Source organism: Nyctereutes procyonoides, unplaced genomic scaffold, assembly GCF_905146905.1.
Source record: "Nyctereutes procyonoides isolate TBG_1078 unplaced genomic scaffold, NYPRO_anot_genome, whole genome shotgun sequence".
Taxonomy (NCBI): Eukaryota; Metazoa; Chordata; class Mammalia; order Carnivora; family Canidae; genus Nyctereutes; species Nyctereutes procyonoides.
In genome coordinates, this window is record NW_026575160.1 from 10,420,761 (window position 1) to 10,444,775 (window position 24,015).

Consider the following 24,015-nt stretch of genomic DNA (forward strand, 5'->3'; position numbering starts at 1 on the left):
GAACACCTTAGAAACATCTGCCAACTTGGACTTTTATGGGAAAGAAAAATAAATATCATTTAAGTTACTCTTATTTATCTTTAACAGCCAAACCAATATTTAAACTGATAAGTACTCTTCTAATAACACTAACAAACATGACCCCAGAGGGGTTTGTAGAAGCCTCAGGCTGGCAACACCAGTCTTTTTGTTGCCTGGTTTTTCACAGTAAAAACAGGAAAGGAGTGCTTTCTTCTGAGTTCATTAAAGGTAGACAATAATGTAAGCTTTTAGCTCCTTGTGGTCACCATTTTTATCACATGAAGGAAGCCTACCTACAGAAAGAAAAAAAAAATACAATGCCAACAGAAGAAGATGAGATGAGAGAGATGAGAGAGTATATCCAGATAACAACTGAGCCTCTAAATCTACTTGATCTTGAGGCCAGTTCCATCCCTACTCTTCCCAGGTACAAAGAGCCAAAAATTTTTCTCTCTGGTATAATCTAGTTTTATATAGATTATCAGTTAGTTGCAGCAGAAAGAGTTCTAACTTTTACAAGGTATCTGTAAGGATATCTTGATAGAGATGGCTACTGGATTGGACATACGGGTTTAGAAATAAGGAAATAAGTATAAGATTCAGGAGGCACGATATGAACAAAAAAATGTTATTGCAGTTAATACACAATTTTTTTTAAAAAACAACTTTGCCCTATGTCTAGAATGGTCAATCAACTTTTAAATTTACTTTAGGTAAGAACTAGAGAAACATTTCTCTCAAATATTAACACACTTGCAAGATTAACAAAAGAAACAAGATTCCAGGTTCTCTCATTTCCTCTACTAGCTGCCCATGAGGAAATCTGTTAGAGATTATACTAAAACATTTATTCAGAAATGCAAAGGATTAGTCTTAGTCCATTCAGACTGCTGTAACAAAATATAAAAAACGCGGTGGCCCTCTCTTCAGGGTTACAGACTTTTCATTATATCCTCAATGGCAGAAGGAACAAGGGAACTTTGTACCATCTCTTGGCTATGAGAACACCTCCTAATACCATCACATTAGGCATTAAGATTTTAACATATGAATTTTGGGAAGATACAAACTTTTAGACCATAGCAGTTAATTTTTTATAACTACAAAAACTACACATTTGTGGCAACTGACTGCAGGAATTGTGCATTTATCAATGTAAGACTTTTAAAAAGCAAAAACCAAATTATTTCCTTTAATCTTAGTTGTATTTAATGGATCATAAATCTGAAGGGGGAAGAGATCATCTATTCTTCATTCATTTAACAAACAGTTCCTAGGTTTCTACCATATGCCAGGCACTTTTCTAAACTCTGAGGACACCACAAAGAACAAGACATCAAAGGTTCCTGACTTCGTGAAGTTCCAGCAGTTGATAGACTATATATCCAATGAAGAAACCGGGTAATTATAGTGTTATAAGAAATGCTAAAAGAAAATAAATTGAGGTAAGAAGGTGCTACTTTAGAAAGATGACCATGGAGGGTCTCTCCAAGAAAGTGACATTTGAGCTGAGACACAAAATAATCCAGGTGTATCCAGCTGCATCATTAATAGTACCTCTTAACCCTCCTTTCTCCATTCCTTTTAATCAAGAATTCTCTGATTTACTCTTTAGTTCTCTGATCTATTTAAGGATATTCTTTTCTCAGAGATCCTTTATTCGATTTAAATAAAATGCAGAACAAAATAAAAATATCAATGCCCTATGAATGCCTGACTCCTCTGTTTCAAAAGAGTATCCTAAAATTGTTTTCTTTTACAAATTCAAAACATAGGGACTCAACCCTACACAAAAGCACCTGAGTGATATCACTCCTATTTCTGTATTAAATTTACTCTTCAGTCACATATAGATGTTTCCCAAATTCATAGACCACATTAAAATAAAAATCCTTTTGGAAGGCATATTTTGTAAATACATTTTTCTTTTTTTTAAGATTTTATTTATTCATTCATGAGAGACAGAGAGAGAGAGAGAGAGAGAGAGAGAGAGAGAGAGACATAGGCAGAGGAAGAAGCAGACCCCATGCAGGGAGCCCAATGCGGGACTCGATCCCGGGACCCCAGGATCACACCCCAGCCGAAGGCAGGCGCTAAACCGCTGAGCCACCTGGGGATCCCCAGTAAATATATTTCTGGTAGGAAGTTCTAAGTATCAATTTTTAGTGAGGAAATCTGTTGCCATGACACTGTTGAAAGACACTGTCTCATTCCAGCCTGAAAGTAAACTTTTGAGATTGTTGTCAAAATATTTTGAGTTATAAACCACAAAATAATCGGAAGGCACAATTCCAGTGAGGCTTAATGGCGGGAGTATTTATTCATGAATATGCCAGAATCTAAACTAGAAAAGAAAATAGATTAACTACTAACAGATCATCAGACCGGGTAGTAAAAATTAGCTGAATAAAGGAAAAATATTTTTCTAATTTTTAATTTGAGAAATATTTATAACTTGGTCCAGTTCTACTTCCTCTCCACCTGGGTAACAGATATAGATATGAAATAAAACAAAACAATTTTAAATCCTCTTCCTTTTCTGCTCTGCTTTTTAAGTAGTGGGGAAAGGGAAATAAGAAGTTCAGGTGAAGAGAAAACAGGGAAGTAGGGAAAAAAAAAAGAAAACAGAAGAACTGTTGCACAGTACTGGACACTATTCTGTTCCCATGCTTCTGCTTTTTGGAATGAGGAGCTTAATAAAGTCTGAATCTCCTATCACTTTCCTCAAGAGAATATCACACGCAAAATTGTGCTCAAGTTGGAAGAGAAAAGATTGTTTTAATTGGGTTGTAAAGGATGGAGAATATTTAGATAGGTTAAAAAAAGTTTATAAATAAAATAAGAAGTGAAAAGTCAACTATAGGTTCTTTCAAGAAGGAATGATCTAGTATAAGATATGCTCTAGAACTGTTGATAGTAGTAGCAAACAGGCAAGAAAAAAGAGATGCTAAGCATCCATAGTGAACATGTGTGCTTATAATTACTGTATAATATATAATAGCTGTCATCTACTAAATGATGATAAGGTGGCATATACTGTGTTAAGTGTGTATGTATATAAATATAAAAATATATATTGATATATATTATGTGGGCATATTATACACACACACACACACACACACACACATAGCTTTATCAGGAGAATTAATCCACAGAGTGGTTTAATTCCACAAAGGTATTCTTAATAGAAGAAATCTGTTTATATGGTCAGGAAGGCTGATTTAGTAGTGAGGAGACAGGCAGGGTTTTACTGTAGATATATAAGAACAAATACACTGATCAAGAATTCATAGTAGTATATATCCAAGGCAGTCAACTAGGTGACTCAGAGGTAAAGAAAATCAGGAGACTCCCTTTGACAGTGGGAAAGAGTTTAACTTACTAGCTTAGTATAGTTTCATCTTTAAAATTTATATTCCACATCAAAAGGCAAGATAAGCCATTTGTTAAACAGCCTTGTGTTACAAAAGAAGTCAACAGTAAAAAAAGAAAATTATTTCCCACAGTTTAGAGGACTTCAGTATGTACCAACAAAGCTTATTTGCAGTATTGGTGGTTACACTCCTTTTAGGAGGGCCATATATAATGTTTAGTATTAGGGTAAACAAAAATTTATTGACTGAAACTCATTCAGTCTAGTTCTTTTGACTCTTTTCAGGTCTCTTCTTTGAGTGGTCCGTACATGCCATACAGCAGGAAAACAGGCTATCGAGCTGGCCATAAGCCTGAATCAGGAAAGCAAAGCTTACAGCAACCAAACAGATTTTTGCTGAGTAGAATGGATTTGTATGTATGGTGAAGGGTAGGAAGTGTCTAAGATTGTTTTAATTACTTCCACAATTCATTATAATCAGAAAGTTAAAGAATGGGATACATTGTCACTGAATCTAGCTCAAATATTCCATGACATATTTCTGGTTGTGTGTGTGTATAAATATAAATATAAATATAAATATAAATATAAATATAAATATAAATATAAATATATATATCCTTCCTCCTAGATGACCCAGTCAATCATTTTGGCATAGTCATCAACAACTAAACTGAGCAGCAAATTCAAACAATTGCCATGTGGCCAAAAAGCTGGATTAGCCATAAAACAGTGTGATGACTTTATTCTGTAGGAAAATCTAAACTAGGACTAAGATCATCAGGAAGCTCTTGTTCTTTAAATATCATAACCATTTATAACTTATTGTCATCACAGTTCTGTAATCAATTTTCTTTCAATAGATATGGAGGAGGCTTTGCTTGATTAGATACAAGTGTTTTCTAATTCTTTTCTATTAGTCTTAAAATTGTACAAAATATCTTAATTAGAATATTTTATAAATGATTAAGAAAATCAGGAATTAAGAGAAATAGCTAGATTTTAAGATATTGAGAACACAGTAATAGGGAATCAAAAAAAAAAGCAAACTAAATAAAAAGATATGAATGACAAATTTGAGAGTTCCTCTTCTATCACCTTCTGTAGCTTAAGAGTTAGCATTACTTAAATAGCTCATGTCTTTTGAATTAGTTAGATCTCTTTCCTCCCTCATTTTCTTAACACTGATGAACATTGGGACACCTGGGTGGCTCAGTGGTTGAGCAATCCCTGAGTCCCTGGATCGAGTCCTATATCGGGCTCCCCATAGGGAGCCTGCTTCTCCCTCTGCCTATGTCTCTGCCTCTCTCTCTGTGTCTCTCGTGAATAAATAAATAAAATCTTAAAAAAAAAAAAAAACAGAAAAACAACTGGTGAACTTCTATACAAAATTTCTTTTTTTCAATTTTTCTTTGGCATAGAATTAATCTAATGTCTCTACTAAAATCTTCTTTGGCCAAAACCCTATAAGCTAGTTTTTTTTTTTTCTATAAGCTAGTTTTTAATCTGTATTTCTCTTTGTTTTTAAAACCAGATAATACTTGTGTTTTTGAAGGCTTATCCAGTTCCCTCATTAGTTAAAACTGGCATGTTAGCAATTTTCTACCAAGAATGTAAAAGTAATTGTATTAGAGAGCAGTTCATAGGAGTTACACAGGACAGAAACCAGTGACACATGTTCTTTCCTAACTTTTGCATCAGTAGTTTCAAGAAAATATCAATAGTTGTTCTTATTTAGGAGGTTATATTAGGACATCTATCTATATTAGAACATCAGAACTTCAAATGTATTAGAACATTATTCCTGGGTCCTACCACATAAGACACTACTTTAGAGCAGAACCTGGGCTTTGTAGTACATTTTAAATTCTACAGGTAAAAGTTGCTGCATCAAGTTACCCCTTAAATAAATGTTTCTGAAGTACTTGACTGGTCTTCACATTCATTTTAGTCCATTAACAAAGTTTTCCCTAGACCACAGTGAAATACAAAACAAGAAAAGCTAAACATCCCATTTTTAACATATAAATTGTTGTCCCTCTCTTCTACTCCCCGCCACCAACCTCTTTTGGTGTTAAAATAGTTTCCCTTTTGTTAAATAATGTTCATGATAGATATTTATAACATAATGACTTGACAAATAAAAGGGTGGCAATGTTATGTAGATATCCCACCCAGTCTAATTTTTTTTGAAATTTTATAGATCTGTGAAATTCAAAACTCTGGACACCTCTGCCTTTAAAGGATTTAAAATGAGAAACATGTTAGAAAGACTCAGCAAATAGGAATATCAGCAAATTGGTGCCTTCCAAGATCTAGGAAATATAACTAAATTCCAATTCAGGAGTCATCTGAAAGATTCCCCACTTCTCTATCTCTCTAACAAGTCTTCTGCCTTGTTACTTCCCTTCTCCCTCTAGTCCTGCACGGTTTTCTATCCTATTAGGTATCAATTTCTGCTTTTCTGTTTGTTTTGATTTGATTTCTAAGTATTGCTCTAGACACCCTCCCTCTTACCAACTTTCCAAAGTTGCATCTTCTAGGGGTGCCTGGATGGCTCAGTGGTTGAGCATCTGCCTTCGCCTCAGATTGTGGTCTAAGGATCCTGGGATCAAGTCCTGCATCAGGTTCCCTGTGGGGAAGCCTGCTTCTCGCTCTGCCTATGTCTCTGCCTCTTTCTCTGCGTCTCTCATGAATAAATAAATAAAATCTTTAAAAAAAAACAAAATTGCATCTTCTAAATAAGTTCCCCAAAACTAAATTAGTCTAAAAATCCCTTAATTCCATTTTTCCCTTATTTACTTGAGTTACCAAAGGCATTTTCTGTCTTCTGTTTTGTTTTCTTTTTTAAAAAGTAATATGTTCACCATAGAAAATTTAAAGAATGATAAAAAATCATACAGGAGAAAATGAAAATAAACCACAATTCCACTAATTAGACATAAGTATTCTTAATATTCTGGTCATACTCAGTCAATGCTGGAATCATACCATATATACTATCATTAAATACCTATTTAAAATACAATTTTTAAACGTTTGCATAGTATACCTAGGAACTATCATAATTTATTTAAGCAACCTCTTGGCCCAATTTTTCTTTCTTTCTTTCTTTTTTTTAGCAAGGAGAGCCTAAAAACCAGTATCTCTTACTTGTTCTTGGTACCAGATTAGAGCACAATAAAAATAAATAAAAACAAAGTAACAAAACAAAAACCAAACACATGCCAAAAATCAAAAGGTCCTAACAGTTCCATCCTTTTAATTATATGGCATGATTCTTTTCTGATTAAATATTCCACTAATCTCCCTCCTCCTGTGTCTCTGCTTCTCTCTCTCTCTCATGAATAAATAAATAAATCTTTAAAAAATAAAAATAAAAAAATAAATATTCCACTAAAATGTTATTCACCTTTACCCTCTTCATTATGTTTTTTGGAGCTGTCATTTACTGGGAGCTTTCTGTATGTTGGCTAGGCTGAGATTTATATTAACTTCTTGAATGTTTTAAACAAAGGATTAAACAAAACAAAAATAACTTAGGTATGTAACAAACTAGCAATCCTAGATTCATATATTTCAATATTTTTAAAAATTGAATTTTTATTTACCTTGAACAAATTTGACACAATGATTGAAGAGAAACACTGGGCATGTAGGTTAAGGCAGCATTGTAACACAACAAAAGGAATGTTAACACTTCAAACCTGAAGACAAATGAAAACAATATTTACAAGCCTTTAGAATTCTAAGAAGTCAACCATAATTAGGCAGACATTGTGGAAAGATACTATGTTATAGAATAGACACTTACGATATAACCATATCAATAACAATACAAAACTAAAAAGAAAAAAAAGACTTCTCAAGTCACAGTCATCTGAAACTTATTTTAAAAATGTATTTTAAAAATACATCTGAATCGAAGTATAAAGAAACAAATCAAGACAATGTGTTTTTCTCTTGTATTAAATGACCAAATATTTGTTAAATTGTCACATAGAGTTTATTAAACATTACTTATAAATCTACTAAAACAGTTTTCTTAAATTTCAGTGTAGTGGGATAGTAAGTTATATCTCCATGGTATACCTATTCTGTGCTGTCAGCATCTCCCTTTGGGGGTGAGGTCCACTGTACACAACTTTTGACAAACCATGCTGGGATAGTGCACTCTCAGTCAGAGCCATGGACCCAATGCTGGAAGGCTAAAGACATTTGAAAAAAGAAAAAAAGAAAAAGCCATTCTGTTGAAAATATGTTAATATATACACCACTAAGAATGATTGCCATGAACATCATGTCTTAAGAATATTGTGACTCCCTACTAAATTTTCTGCTCAAAGGCTTAAAAATAATTAAAAACTAAACCACAAATAGAAATAAAAATAGTTTAACTTCAAAACTTTTATACCAATACAGATGATATATAGAATAGTTGAATACATTACATTGTATGTAAGCTACACTTGAATTAAAATAAGGACTTAATAAAAAATTCAACTCCAGAAATACATAATTGCCACATATAAAAATATTAAACTACTTTTATCCATCAGAAGAGAAAAATATTTCAAAATCAATATTTCAATAGATCTCTTAATCAGATTTTAAAGTTTTATGATTCTGATTTCTCATTTCACTTTGGGAATAGTAAATACTTTTTCTGGCGTTTTTTACTTTTTAAGATACCAATAAATTAATCAATTTGGGGGGAGGAGCCTCAATAACCAGACTCTCATTTATAGGACCTACAAATCTTAGAACCAAAAAATTTACTTTGATAAAATGTCACTTACTTCATGATATACAGATGGTTTGGATAAAGATGGAATCGTAAAACTCAATACTTTGCTATGTCCCTGTTTGTCAACTATTTCCTATAAAAGTGAAAAAAAATCTTAAAGTATTTATTTCTTATGCATAAGCTTAAAAACTAATTTTAAACTGTTAGTCTAAAAAGAAACCTGAAAGGAAAGGAATTTTAGTCAGCTAAAAATCATAAACTATGGTAATCAATTATGAATTATTTATAAACACCAAGAGTTAACCTTCCTCTTTAAGATATAAGTAATATAGGATGGCTGAAATAGAGATGTGTAGTATGTTAATAATCACTGATTTTTCTCATGTAAAAAGTTACATTTCCTAAATCAATTAACATAATTATGAAATATGTCAAGACAAGGCCTTAAATTTCTTTTCCTTTTTAAAAATTACAAACCTTAAATATCTAGAATACCTACTAATCGATACACAAAGAGTAATGAAAACTATATTTAAATCAGTAGTATGAACTCATGAGACAGTCCAGATTTTATGAAATTTTGGTGTTACCTATTTCACTAGATCTTTTCTCTCAAGTGTTTTATGAAGGTCATTAAAAGACAATTTACAGACAATAGATTTTAAATTTGAAAAATTTAAAATTCAACACTATTTTTAGATACCACCATAAAAGAACTGAAATGGTCTGATTTTTAGTCTTTAATCAATCCAAAAAATTATATTTACATAATTATATTTATACCCATATAGGTTTCAACCTCCATAGAGTTATTTTTGAGAGAATGAGCTATGAATCATTTGATGTATGAAAACAAATATTAGCTTTACTAAACTGAAAAGTAGTTGATACTATGTATTCATTTTTGCCTAAAAGGTTATATATTTGCTTTTTGCAAACATTTGTTAAGTGCATTAAATACAAACCAAATTGTAAACCCCTAGAAGAAGAGCTTCAATACATCCACTGCTATGCACATTTCTGCTGGCTGAGACTGCAAGGTAGCACCAAATCAATTCTGGAAGAAACTGCAGTGTAAATCGAAGCAACTGTTCTTCTCCACTGCGATAGAATTCAAACAGCTGGTGACAGACAGGTTCTAGCAACTGGAAAAAAGGCAGTGTTAATTCAAGGATTAAATTATATTTGAATGACATTGACATATGAAATATAAATCGTTTTCCCTGATTGGTAATTACTGAAATATATAAATGTTTTCATGTTTTTGAAAGCAAAACTATTTATTGCTAAGCTATTTAACAAACCTTTGCAAGTTTACTTCCAGTGGAAGGCCAAACAGTTCAAAATAAATGTATTTGGAAGTACTTGTAAACTTTAAAATAATCTATAATTCTAAAGTGGTATTGTTATTTAAACCATATATTTTTAACTTATTAAAAGTTAGGTTGTAAGAAGTTTCTTCCTTAATATCCTATCTTCCTGATAAAACATGTCAATTTATACATGATTAGGTATAGAGTTGGAGAAATTGAAATGGGAACCCTAGGTAGTTATCATCATATCACCCTCCTGAGCTTATAATTAGGCAGCATCCAACAGCAATGTATGTGGAATAGCTGAATAATTACAGCACCCCTAAATCTAGATCCCTATCGTAACCATGGTTGATTGCCCCTGGGAAATCTAAACATTGCTGTCATTTTATTTGAAACACAGTTTGGAGTTATCTCTAACCTTTTCTCTCCCACCACATGCCAGCATTACCCAGCTAACAGAGCTGACTGAATCTATATCATAGACCTTTCTTTAAATCAGAAAGTTAACATAAGAGACTCTTATTTATAAATACCATCTTAAAGCATATACAATGATCACACACAAGTCATAAATATGTGAAGAGATTTACAAGGTACTGATTTTTCAAAACACTGGGCTATTGTATTTTCCATGAACTATAATTCATTCACTTCACCAACTTAGGCAATAGATTTAAGTCAATTTACTAAACAAATTTTCTATTTCCAGTAATTGTAATGAATAGAAACTAACATACAGTGGATATTTTTATTTCAAATATGATAAATATGTAAATATTGGGTACAATTAAAGTCAGTATTACTTACACAAGATGTAGTGAAAGTTACACTTCAATAAACATTAAGTCAAACTAGTCTTTCCTGTTGAAAAATTATCTAACTTCTGACAGTTAAGGAATATTTTTCTCTCCCAAAGTGGTTGTCAAGAGGCAACAGGCGTCTACTGTGGCACAGCAAGGGTAACAGGAAAGTGGAGGGTTGGAAGCAAAGTAACCCCATTCCTATGTCACAAGAGACATTTTTAAGGTAGGAATTTGGAATAATTGGGTTCAGGGTGGTAGGAAAAAAGAAAAACTGGAAGGGAAATGTTTGGCTTTCAAGGTAGGGTTTTTTAAATTTCTTCGTGGACCAATGTCAACAATCTTGTATTGTTGTGTAAGATCCCTTATCTTTAAATACCTGGGAAAACTTTGGTTAAATCAATTGATATTTTCTAACAAGTATTTGGGAAATTATGAAATCTTATGTTGAAAATTTATTTAAAAAAATTTATTCAAGTCTGCATGAACACACAATCAATTTTAATCAAAACACCTTCAAAAGGTCTTATAACCAATTAAAATCCAAAATTAAATGAGCTTTTGTTTTATGAAAGCAGAACCAAATGAAGACAGCTTCAAAGGGGTGGAGAAATCATTATGTTACAGTGAGGTTAGATGAAATTATGCATGTCAAACCAAGACAGAGAGAAATGCATTATCTGTGCAGTATTTTAATACATGCAAAGTACTTTCAAAGTACCTGAACCTGTTCAATTCCCACAACATTGTAGGTAAAGTATCATTATCCATACTTTCTACATATGGAAATTGAGACAAAGAGACTATCTACTATAACCAAAATTATGCAGCTCACAAAGGTCAGAACTGGGAGCTAACACTTTTTGACTCCTTTACAAACATACCTGAAAAATATCAGGAAAGATATATAACGTAAGAAAAACAGGCAGTATTTGACTTACCTAACTTGAATATATTTGAGACAAGTAAATGGAACATTAGAATATGATATATTAACAGTATTTGGTTTGAATTTTTGTACGTATTTTCTCATGGACATATTGTTATATTTGGTGGGTAGATTTTACAGTACTACTAAGAGAGCTGCACTTCAAGTATATTTTCAGGTATTAAATGGGCTTTTTATGGGTCTAATGAGAACCTAAAAATCATGTACCTTCTTTCCATTCTAAAATTCATTCTGGATTCTAAAACAAGTAAGTTACAAATAAACTTTTATAAAAATCCATTTGCAGATAAGAAGACTATCCTCAGAGAGATTTCTAATAGTAATAGAAATGTGACATTAAAATGCCTTTCAATGGGGATCCCTGGGTGGCGCAGCGGTTTGGCGCCTGCCTTTGGCCCAGGGCGCGATCCTGGAGACCCGGGATCGAATCCCACGTCGGGCTCCCGGTGCATGGAGCCTGCTTCTCTCTCTGCCTCTCTCTCTCTCTCTCTCTCTGTGACTATCATAAATAAATAAATAATTAAAAAAAGATAAAATGCCTTTCAATGACTAAAGCAGGGATAGAAGTTGGGGAAAAGTTAAGAAAATCTTGCAAATTAATTTTTTTTTTTTACATTGAGCTATTCCTGAAGAACATAGGTAGGAAAAAGATTTTTAAAAAGTTGGAAGGATACCACCATTCAGGTGTTAGTAGGCCCTGAGTGGTCGCTCCATACTTTGGGCTCCCTATGCCCAGAACACCAAAGAGACACTATGTGGCTCTTTCACAAAACAACTGATTTCATAACACGCTTGAGGTCTGTTAGCCTCTAATCATATGCCTGTCTTAAAGTTACAGTCAATTAAAAGGACCACTCAGGCAAACCGTATTGTACCCATAAACTGCCTCTATAATTTCTTGAACATACTACACATTTTCTATCACAGGGCCTTTGCAGTTACAACTACTCCCTCTCCTGGAAAACTCTTGCCCCTAGTTTTATTTTTTCTCCCTAATTCATTCAGAGCTGATTCAACCCATACCTCCTGAACCTCAACACAAACTTCCTCCTACTCCACTTTATTTTTCTTCATGGTTTTATCACTACCCAACACTGTATTATACATTTAAGTATTTGCTTAATATCTATTTTACCTACCAGAATACAAGTTCTAATCCAAAAGATCAAGAATTAGGACTATATTGTTCACTGCTACGTTTCTAAGTGATTTCTGGCACATTATATGGGTTCAATAAATACTTATTAAATAAAATAAACTGAATAGTGAAAAAGTTCTATTAATAAAATCCAAATACTAAATTTGCTAAACTTTAAAAAACACCCAAAACAATGTCCCAAATTTCAAAAATGCCAAAAGACAATGAATAATATCAACATTTTAGGAATATCTCCAAATTAAGATACAAAATATTCTAAAGAGGGATCCCTGGGTGGCGCAGTGGTTTAGCGCCGGTCTTTGGCCCAGGGCGCGATCCTGGAGACCCAGGATCGAATCCCACGTCAGGCTCCCGGTGCATGGAGTCTGCTTCTCCCTCTGCCTGTGTCTCTGCCTCTCTCTATCTCTCTGTGACTGTCATAAATAAATAAAAAAAAATTTATAAAAAAAAATATTCTAAAGAGAAAAAGGGAGGTTATGATATTAGATTACACCATTATATTTTAGAAGCACTTCTAAATATATTTTTTAAGACTGAGTTGTGTTTTAAGATATAGAATACACCATCTTTACCACATGAATCAAGCTAAAAACATAAAACAAACTTACATGCAAAACTTCCTAAACCAGTGCTTCTAAAAGTGTGGTCCATGAACCAAAGACTATCCACAAATGTCACCAGTGCCCAACAATGTAAATACAGAAATTGCGAGGAAACATTTAGAAACTTTTACATCCAAGTAGGTGATCAGCACACTTACTGAACAGGATATAGTATAGATCAGTAGGGGTTTATCAAATTTGTGTGGTACTTCACATATGATGTGAGTTGCACATTCATCATGTATATTAGCTACATATATAGGTCTGTGACAGATTGAAACTTTTTAAAAAACTGGTCCTTCACCACAAATATTTTGAGAACTACTACTCTGAACCATGAGAACTGTATTCATTTTAAATAAAAGAAATGCTATGAACCAAGCTAGTCTATTAGAAACAAGATTTAATTAAAAAAATAATAAAGCATATATCTATTCTTACTCTATTTGGTGAAATAATTCTCAAACATGAAAACTGTAAAATACCTTCCACCCAATAATTAAAAACTAAAACCCTTCAAGAAAATAAGCTACCTATACGTACTACACAAATTTAAAAACACTGGGGAGAACGAAGGAAGAAGCAAAATATGATTGTTTTATTCAGTTATTCCAAATAAAGTTTTGGGCTTATCAATTTCATCCCTACTCTTTTCTTCAGCCTGTAAAAGTCATGATGCACTTTATAGCATCATCAGTAGAAGATGGGTTTTTCCAGAACCCCTTCCCAAATACAATAAAATAAATAAAATAGACTGTAGTTTTAAGAGCTTCATCCAAAGGACGCATAGATCCACATGGGACCAGACTCAAGATTATGTTATTTAACCACCGAATAATAACATTAGTGGTGTTAGACCTGCCTTGTGAGCTACCAAACTTAGGTACAAAAAGAACTACATACCTCATATCCTTCCCCTCTACTCCATCTCTTTCCATTCTCAATAGCTCCCTCCTAGGCTATTGTCCTAGCATCTGTTGCTCTCAATTTTTCTATTCTCCAATCTATCCTCCACATAGTCAACTTCCTGAAACAATAATCTGATCAAGTCATGCCTTTAGTGCAAAAAAAGTCTAAACTGCTTATGATGGAATTCAAGGCTCACCATGGTTACAGCCTAAACCAATCTTTCCAGCTTTAGTTCAGTATCACTCTTATTCTCTTGTTAACTATTGCATTAGCCTATTTTTTTCCCAAATGCCATGCCTTTTTTCCCACGCTAACTCCAATCCTTTTCTATTTCTACTATGAATGGTGGGATTTGTAAGCACCAGGATCTGGAGTATAGGTCATTTTATCACCTTCAAACTAAATTTTCTTTCTAAAGAAGGAAAAAAGATGGGGGCAAGAGAAAAGAAGGAAGGACAGAGAAACACCAGCTGAGCCAAACTGGTTGCCATCCTTAAATGTTTTGCATTTTCTCAGCCCTCTATATACTAATCCAACAGTTTGGAATGTCCTTTCACCTTGCATACCTGGAATTGTGCGTATCTATCTAGGCATTGCCTTGAAAACATGTATTTACTTATTTTCTCCCTCTTTCTTCTTTCAGGATAAAGACCATGTGTTATCTTTGATTTTCTATTGCCTAGCACTGAAGCTAGCTCATAATGAGCAAACAAATATTTGTTGAATCTGTCAATACATATAATTATCTTGACTTTCTAGGCTACCTCTAACAAGATAGATAAACAGACAGGCAAATAGGTAGAGGAAGAGGAGGAACATGTTCAGAGATGGCTTTTAGAATATGGTAGTAATTCTATTTCTTGGCCTAGGAGATGGTACAGTGAAGTTCATGTTACTATAGTTCTTTTTTTTTTTCAACTCTACCAGTTTTTGAAGATATTTTACTCTTATCCTCTCCAACCCATTTCTCAAATGTAATCAGATAAAAATCCATAATATATATTAAAGTTCCTTAAACATATCTTTTCTTACTTTTCTATATATATGTTATATTTCATAATAAAAAATTTAAAATCAATCAATTGAATACTACTAATACAATAAACTGTAAAAGTACTTACCTCACTTTGTGGTTCCTGGATAACTTTATACAGAGATGAAACTAAAGAACTCTTGTCTTTCAAATTTGTAGCATAATTTGATAAAGATGTTTCTGGTAGTGTCTAAACAAATTTTAAAAAATAGGTTTTATTTTTATGAAATGTCCAGAATACCCAAACCCATAAACAGAAAGTAGATCAGTTGTTGCCAGAGATAGGGGGAGGGGTAATTAGGAGTAACTAACTGGTATGGAGTTTCTTTTTGGTGTGATGGAATTAGATGCTGGTGTTAGTTGCACAACAATATTACTATACCAAAAACCACTATATTTTCACCCTAAAACAATGAATTTTATGTTATGTGAATCATGTCTCAACAAAAAATATATTTAATTTTCTTATCATCAACAGGGATAGAAATTAACATTATCATTTCATCTTTGATCACAATTTGGGGTTAGAAATGAGAATACAAAGCATGTGAAAATCCAAAGATATATTTCTTTGTAGCATTATATAAGTTACAAATCTCATTAGTGATATTGATCCTACTTCTTAATAAACATGTTATATAAGAATCTAATAATGTTTCAAACCTTAAAGCCACAGATCATCTATCAAAGTAACTACTGAGTTACATATAGTAACTATTAATTTAGGAGTAAGGGGCAAATTTTAGACCTCTCAGAACTAGAGAAAAAGCCACACTATCAACAAACTAGTTTTCCTTTTTTTTTTTTTTCAAACTAGTTTTCCTAATGCCATTTAAAACATGGACAACCAATTACAGCTCGCCAGCACCACCCATTCAGAAAAGACACCATGACCAGAGAGGAATGGGAGGAAATAAAATTTTAGTCAGACAGTTTTGGGTAAAAGTAATTGTGAAATCTGAAAACAAAAACAAAAACAAAACACTTCATTATAACAAATGAAAAAACTTACCCTTCTAGAGTATACCCCTTTCTTAATATCTGTCTCCAAGTCATTATTTTTTCTTATGTAAATTACTTCAATCAATTAACAAATACTAATCCTGCAGTATATATAATATCTCAAAATATTCCTAACAGTCATTCCAAGATGTACACTATTTCTTACATGTCCCACCTCCTAGTATTTCATAATTTAAAACAGTTATGGTTAGTGTATGTAAGTGTACATGTCCATAAACAGACATAGAAAATTAAACAGCATGAATGTTTATACCACTGATATGTGATTCATTTTTACTTTACCATGAGCTCCTTAAGGGAAAAAACTATTTTATCATCCATCTCTCCATCCGTGGCACTCAGCACAAGGTCTCATATTCAAACCTTTGCTGAAGGGATTTATTATAGGTGAACAGAATAAGAAATAAACATTGCCACCATTACACTTCAGTAGATTCTTTAAAAATAGGTCACATTTCATCTTAAGACATATAAGTGAATAGATTCTTTTTTTAAGTCAATAAGATAGTTTTGTTTACCAGAATGCTAAGTAAATGTGAACTACCTGGAAACCTTCCACCATTCTCCAAAGTAAAAAAAAAAGTTTCACAGCAACTACTTACATAAAGAGATTAGGGCATTCTTCAATATTTCAAAAGCATGTAACAAAAGATCTCCAGGCAACATTTAATTTCCGTTATTTGATCAAGAGTAACCTAATACTAGGGGAATTTATATAAAAGGGAATAATGGTCAAATAAACAACAGATTTTTAAGTCCCTGAATGGAAGTGAATCCAACTTATATGTATAAAATACACTATCACAAAAAAAAAAAACATACACTATTACATGTGTGTCTAACTATAAAATTTAAAACTAAATGAATTGAAATATAAATCTTAAAAAATGATTAGTGAATAAAAAAATTATAATATTACATATACTACCTAGGCTAAAACCATAATATTCATAAAAAAGGTGAATTACAATTTTTAGTTTATGTACCAATTAACCCTCATGAAGTAAAATTCTTTCTTTCTTTCTTTCTTTCTTTCTTTCTTTCTTTCTTTCTTTCTTTCTTTCTTTCTTCCTTTCTTTTGTAAAATACTTTCTGTGAAACAACTAAAGGCAAAAGGATAGCTCTTCTCTGAAAAGATAAACCCCAGAAAATACCCTGGGTCTAGGAATATACTGCTAAATGAGAGGAAAGGTCTTCTAAAAATTAGTGCACAATTCTGTCATTATTTCATTTTGTAAATGTGAGAAAAGCTACTTTCTTCTATGGAAGGGGAGGAAATATAATTGCTGTGTTTATGAACAATGCTTTGAAAAACTTAAAATCTAATAGAGACTGAAGGATTTAAATACTATTACAACAAACCTTTACATTTTCTTGCACTGTACTAGTTCAAAGCTACTAGCCTGAAATATCAGCTAAGTTTTCTCACTTTTCAGAAGGCAGAACTGGAGACAAAAAAATAAAATAAAATAATGGGAAATTAGTCTTGGCAAAATTTGAAGAAGACAGATGCTTCATACTAAAGTATCATTTGGCAGATGGTTTTTTAAAATGTAAGGAGGTGATATGGGTTGGGTGGAAGAGAATTAATGAAGACAGACAGATGGATGGAGAACCAATAAATAAAACAACTCTGTTCAGCAACATTATACACAAGATTAGATTTTAAGATTCAGTGACTACAAGAAAATTTAAAAAGTTAGGAGTCTAGAAATCTGCTAGATAAATCTATACATAGCATTAAGAAAAGCACAATACAATCTGAAAGATAATACTTTATAAATAAATCTTTGAAAAGATTACAATGGAAGGGTGCCTGGGAGACTCATTCAGTTGAGCGGCCAGCTCTTGGTTTTGGCTCCGAGGTCATGATCTCAAGTCTTGGGATTGAGAGCCCTTCATCCAGCTCTACACTCCAGGTGGAGTCTGCTTGAGAAATTCTCTCTCTCCCTCTCCTTCCCTCTCTGCCCCACACCCCACTCATGTATGTGCATGCTCTCTCTCTCTCAAATGAATAAACACATAAAACCTTGGGGTGCCTGGATAGCTCAATTGGTTGAGCATCTGACTCTTGGTTTTGGCTCAGGTCATGATCTCAGGGGTCCTGAGGTCTAGCCCTGCACCAGGATCCCTGCTCAGCAGGGAGTCTGTTTCTCTTCCTCTCCTTTTGTACCTCCCCCCACCCCCAACAAAACCTATTCACTCATTCTCTCTCTCTCACATAAATATATATTTTTGAAAAATCTAAAAAAAAAAAAGAAACAACTACTCATGAAATTCTTAAAATAATGAGTCTCAAGTCTAATCACTTTGTTGGTATATAAAAGAAATACTAATGAGGGCCCATAGCTAGAATAGATATTGAATAGTTTTTCCAAAGAGGAAAAAAAAATTTGCACAAAGCAAACTGTGTTGTCTTTGTGCGCTTACAAGTGTGGTGAATGAAGTTTTAGAGTTGAGGGTTCAGACTTCGGCCATGGAACAATATAAAACTAAAATCATCCTCATAGACCAGCCACTTCACTTTTTCTGGTTAGGATACTGAAACCTAAAAAAGTTAATGTGATTTTTCCAACATCATAAAACTACCTAGCAGAATAATTATAATTAAATCAAAGTGTTTCTGACTTCTCAGCCCTATATGCTTTGTACTATACCTTTGTCAATCTGATTATCTTAGCCTTAATAGCCTTAATAGTTATCAAATTAAACAACCAGGGATGCCTGGGTGGCTTAGCAGTTGAGAGTCTGCCTTTGGCCCGGGGCGTCATTCTGGAGTCCCTGGATTGAGTCCCACATCGGGCTCCCTGCATAGAGCCTGCCTCTGCCTATGTCTCTGCCTCTCTCCGTGTGTGTCTCTCATGAATAAATAAATAAAATCTTAAAAAAAAAATAAGCCAAACAGAGGCTTCCCCCCATCTCTCTCTCTCTCTCCCTCTATAGAGAGATCTATATCTATATATATATCTATATATATTATATATAGATATTTATATATATAAAAATGAATCCAAACTTCCTTTCTTAAATATTTTAACCAAAACATGTAACATATATATATATATATATGTGGTTTTACATGTATAGCTTTATCATATACATATTTAGAACCATTAGTTCATATAGATTGTTCCAATTCCAGTTTAACACCTTAGCATTCTTTCTTGTTTTTTCCTGTCCATGTTTCTAATTTCTTTCTCAGACACAGAGAAACCTAACTCTCATTATCCTCCATATATTTACTTACTTACTCAAAGTAACCAACTTCCAATGTAATCACTCTGGCTGAGTCTTCTACCTATTACCTCTGCAACCCTCTGCCCAACTATCCACTTCCTCAAACACTGGGGCAAACATATTACTGCACTGCCCCATTACCCTTCACTGCTACACTTGCTAGAGTCCTACATATCCAAGTCAGGAGAAAGGGAATAAGTAAACAGACAGGAAAGTAAGGGAATAAGTCACGATTTTCAATTATTTCCCTTAATAGTTGAACCCTCCCCGATACCCCATCCTTCAACATGCCTCCTTTCCTCAACTCCCATACTAAAAAATGGCTAACTGGCTGGCTATGTTTGTTTTGCTAATTTGTATTCACTATTAAACATTACAATGCCCTAGAATTAGTACTCAACTCTTACACTTGACAGTTTCCATCAACTTGTCAAAAAAAATCACGATGGGGCACCTGGGTGGCTCAGCCAGTTAAGAGTCTGTCTTTGGCTCAGGTCATGATCTCAGGGTCCTGGGATTAAGCTCCATGTCCGGCTGTTTGCTCAGAGGAGAGTCTGTTTCTCCCTCTGCCTCTCCCTGCACTCATGCATGTACACACATGTGGCTATCCCTCTCTTTCACAAATAATTATTTTTTTAAAAAATCATGATATAATGAGCCATGTTAAACACTTCTGAAGCAAAAAAAAAAGCTTGAAAACACTCTAAACACTCATAAAAATAACATATGTGGAATGTTTAAGCAAATTGTTCAAACATGTAGAAGGCGAGACACCTGGGTGGCTCAGTGGTTAAGTGTCTGCCTTTGACCCGGGGCGTGATCCTGGAATCCTGGGCTCGAGTCCCACATCAGGTTCCCTGCATGGAACCTGCTTCTCTCTGACTATGTCTCTGCTTCTCTGTGTATCACTCATGAATGAATAAATTAAATATTAAATATGTAGAAGGCACTATATACAGTGCACTTTTATAAGATTCTACATCACTTTATGATAACTTAGGGGATCAATAGGAGGATAATCAACTCATGACTATAATAACTGACAAAGTGAAAATCTTCCCAGCCATTTGTTAGAATGAGGTAATAATGACTGATAAGGCCAGCTGCAAAATTAACAGGAAACATTGCTTCTCTCAAGGACACACTGCAGCTGAAGCTTCATAACAACCTCCCTTTTTGAGTGACTAACTGTATTCTTACTCACTGAGAAGCCTTGTTATCTAAAATCATAAATATCAAAAACTTTGCTGTATGAACATACATCAGTAAGAATGAAACATCCCACTCTTGCCTGGAGGATCTAAGTCACCTTGACGCCAAGAAGCAGGCTTGATTTCCAACCAAGCCAGAGCTTCAGATAAGAAGCCAGAACTTCTGAACACAACATTCCACATAGATGTTAACTTTGTAGTTTCCAAGTCAACATGACCCTGGGTCCACTTTGAAGTCCACACCAGATTTATACACAGCCCTGCTTTGTTTTGAGCTCATCAAAATACTACTTCATTTACATTACATCTAAACTTCACTTTTCCTCCAAATCCTATAATTTTGTCTTGTCCTCTGTTTGGCAAGATGCCCATACAGTGCCTGGTGTATAGTCTCCCTCTTGGAAACAAGCCAATAAGTCTGACTTTGACATTTGTCCCTGAACATTGTGGGCTAATAACTAGGCTGGACAGTGACAGTTACAGCCCAAACCCTCATTCCTATGGTTCATCATCATGAAGTTCACATAATTATGTGTAAGAAGACCCAGAGGACCAGGAGCAACCAATTAACTAGTTAAAGAATACAGTTTTTGGGTTGCCTGGGTAGTTCAGTTTGTTAAGGGTTGAACTAACTGCTGGTATTTGCTCAGACCATGATCTCAGGGTTGAAAGACAGAGCCCCATGTCAGGCTCTGCACTGGGTGTGGAGCCTGCTGAAGATTCCCTCTTTTTCTCCTTCTCCCTCTGCTGCTCCCCCCCCCCAAAAAAAAGAACACAATTTTAGCTATTATAGAGAAAAGTTCGTAAGAAAACAAAAATCAGCCAGCTAGAGAAGGATCCATTTGTAGAAAGGTGGGCAGATACCTTCCCATCTTCTCATTGTTGATCATACCCACTCTCATTGCCCTCCAAATTGGGAGACACATTTCAATCACAAATCTTTGATGGTTGGAGAGGGTAACATTAACGTTCAGAAACTTTAACCATTCTTTGTGGTATTGCTATGAAAAGGAGAAAACCAACTCTTTTAACCACTTGGGATAAAAAAGGAATTGATTTTCTGGAAAAAATTACTATGTGTAAATACTTCCTTATTAAGATTTGTTGGCCCATATTTTTGCTTCCGTAGATTCTTAGCCTTTCAGTCATAAAAAAATAAAAATTATAAGAAGTAAAATAATATTTTAAAAACAGCCACTGAGGGATCCCTGGGTGGCACAGCGGTTTAGCGCCTGCCTTTGGCCCAGGGCGCGATCCTGGAGACCCCAGATCGAATCCCACGTCGGGCTCCCGGTGCATGGAGCCTGCTTCTGTCTCTGCCTCTCTCTCTCTCTCTCTCTCTCTCTGTCTCTCTCTGTGACTATCATAAAATAAATAAAAAAAATTAAAAAAAAAAAAAAAAAACAGCCACTGAGATTTAAGCCCCAAACAAGGGTACCTGGGTGACTCAGTGGTTGAGCATCTGCCTTTGGCTTGGGTCATGATCCCAGGGTCCTGGGATGAGTCCCGCATTACACTCTGCACAGGAAGCCTGCTTCTCCGTCTGCCTATGTCTCTGCCTCTCTGGGTCTCTCATGAATGAATAAATATAATCTTTAAAAAAAAAAAAACAAAACTTCTTTGGTATATAATTATTATATTGAAACAATAATATTACCTTAAACTCTGACAACCATTCCTCCACAGCCCCTTTTTCTGAAGTGAACATCTTTCCACATCTGTTCTAGACCTTCGACCTGGAAGTTAACATAGAAAAATGCTAAAATTTTAAATACATTTTATAGTCAGATTACAATGAATAGAACTAATCCTCTAAAATGTAGTTACTTCTTATTTGTGAAATTAAAGCAGTTTCAAGCATAAATTACTAAGCTCATTTCAAAACAATGTACACAAACAAGCATTCAAACACAAATATTTGAATAAAAGTATAAATATCACAATGTAATGAAATTGGCTCTGCAATTTTCATTTAGCTTTCAGGAATGCCAGCTGCAAAACATACTGAACACTTTCCCCTAGTTTCAATGAAATAGTTCCAAAATATTATGCGTTTTAAGAAAATTGCAGAAAATATTTTAAAACTGTAAAAATATAAAAAGACATGCTAAAAAATTGACTTCATAGAAAGCATTTAAGTAATTCAATTTGCTTATATTTTGATTCTTTATATTTAGACCAGCGATTTGGTTCCCTAAAAGCTTAATACTCATAAAACAAGAGTAAAAGTGATAATATTCAGGATAATGATCATATTCAACAATAGTTATTCAGAAGACTGGGATTTAGTTAAATAAAAATAAGAAAAAAAAGAAGCTAAAGAAAATGCAAAACAAATTTATCTCAAGCAAAATTTCTGTGAAAGTACAATGTGGTTTTCTTCACCATTTGTATGAGAGTAAACCTAGAAACTGCCTCTTGAAGAAAAATCTTAGCTCTATCTGAATTTCCTAACCTCCTAATTCAGGCACAAATCCTGTATGAGGCCTCTTAATTTTCATCAGCATTTTCAGGTAGTAGAAATAGAAGCATAATTGCCAGAAACTGAATCCTGATTCTATTACTTATTTGTAGTATTACCTTACTTTTTTCATCTGTGAAATACAGATAGCCACAGTACCTACTTTCAAGGGGTTATTGTGAGGATTAAAATAAAAAATGCAAATAAAAGCACTTATTACAGTAATAAATAATACAAATTAAAGCACTTATTACAGTGGCAATAAAGTTTTAATACTATGAAATATTACTATTGAAGAATATCAACTCATATAGCCTCTTCTCAGCTATCTTTCAAAGTGTAGAGAGAGGCCTTTTTTTTAACTGTGAAAGTTTTATTTAATCATTTTTGTTTACAGCTTACAGATATGTCTTAATGAACAACACAGGTTCTTGCCAAAGAATATACTCTAAGGTTTCTATTATCCAATTCTCATTAAAAACATGGTTAAAAAATAAATAAATAAATAAAACTATGGTTAAGAAAAATGCGTATAAACACACACACATATATTCATTCATTCATTAAGAATTGAGAGATATGCATGTTACTTTTTTAGAATTAAAAATAGCCCACTTATTTTTTATTCCAAATTTTATCCTTAGGTCAAGTCAAACTATCAAAAACCACATATTTGTATCATTCTACTGATTTTATAGAATTGTCCATTCAGATAAACTGGGCTTTGCAATGGTGTCCTAAATGTTACCCTGCTAGATCGTATGTTATCACCTTTAAAATCCAAAAGAGGAGAAAATTCACATCTTCAGTTTTTACCACCAGCAAGAACTCTCCTTTAGAATAACTGGTTTGTGGGGCACCTGAGTGGCTCAGTTAAGTGTCTGTCTGCCTTTGGCTCAGGTCATGATTCCAGGGTCCTGGGATTGAGCCCCACGACAGGCTCAGTCCTGCTTGGCAGAAGTCTGTTTCTCCTTTTCACTCTGTGTGTATGCTAGCGCGCTCTCTCTCTCTCTCTCTCAAATAAATAAATAAAATATTTAAAAAATAGAATAATTAGTTTGCTTTTACATACGGATACTGTGACTCTCATAACTGACTATCTTTGCTTTGATTCTAATAAGATGGGAGTCACAGTTTCTGCCTATACATAAAAAAGCAGGTCTGAATTAAT

The 24,015-nt window shown here is 33.8% G+C and overlaps 1 protein-coding gene across 4 annotated transcripts in view; it reads right to left on the minus strand.

The window, feature by feature from the left end:
* The window catches only part of HYCC1 (hyccin PI4KA lipid kinase complex subunit 1), a 97,552-nt gene that overhangs the window by 28,767 nt on the left and 44,770 nt on the right, over positions 1-24,015 (minus strand). For 3 of the 4 annotated variants that reach the window (XM_055314696.1, XM_055314697.1, XM_055314699.1), the window contains 6 exons: positions 22,041-22,119; positions 15,001-15,102; positions 9,110-9,289; positions 8,197-8,277; positions 7,490-7,605; positions 7,009-7,104 (listed from right to left, as the gene is read on the minus strand). In XM_055314696.1, coding sequence (XP_055170671.1) covers positions 7,009-7,104; positions 7,490-7,605; positions 8,197-8,277; positions 9,110-9,289; positions 15,001-15,102; positions 22,041-22,091 — 626 coding nt within the window. In that variant the 5' untranslated portion in view covers positions 22,092-22,119. The remainder of the gene's footprint in view (positions 1-7,008; positions 7,105-7,489; positions 7,606-8,196; positions 8,278-9,109; positions 9,290-15,000; positions 15,103-22,040; positions 22,120-24,015) is intronic. The other variant, XM_055314698.1, reaches the window with a different exon arrangement.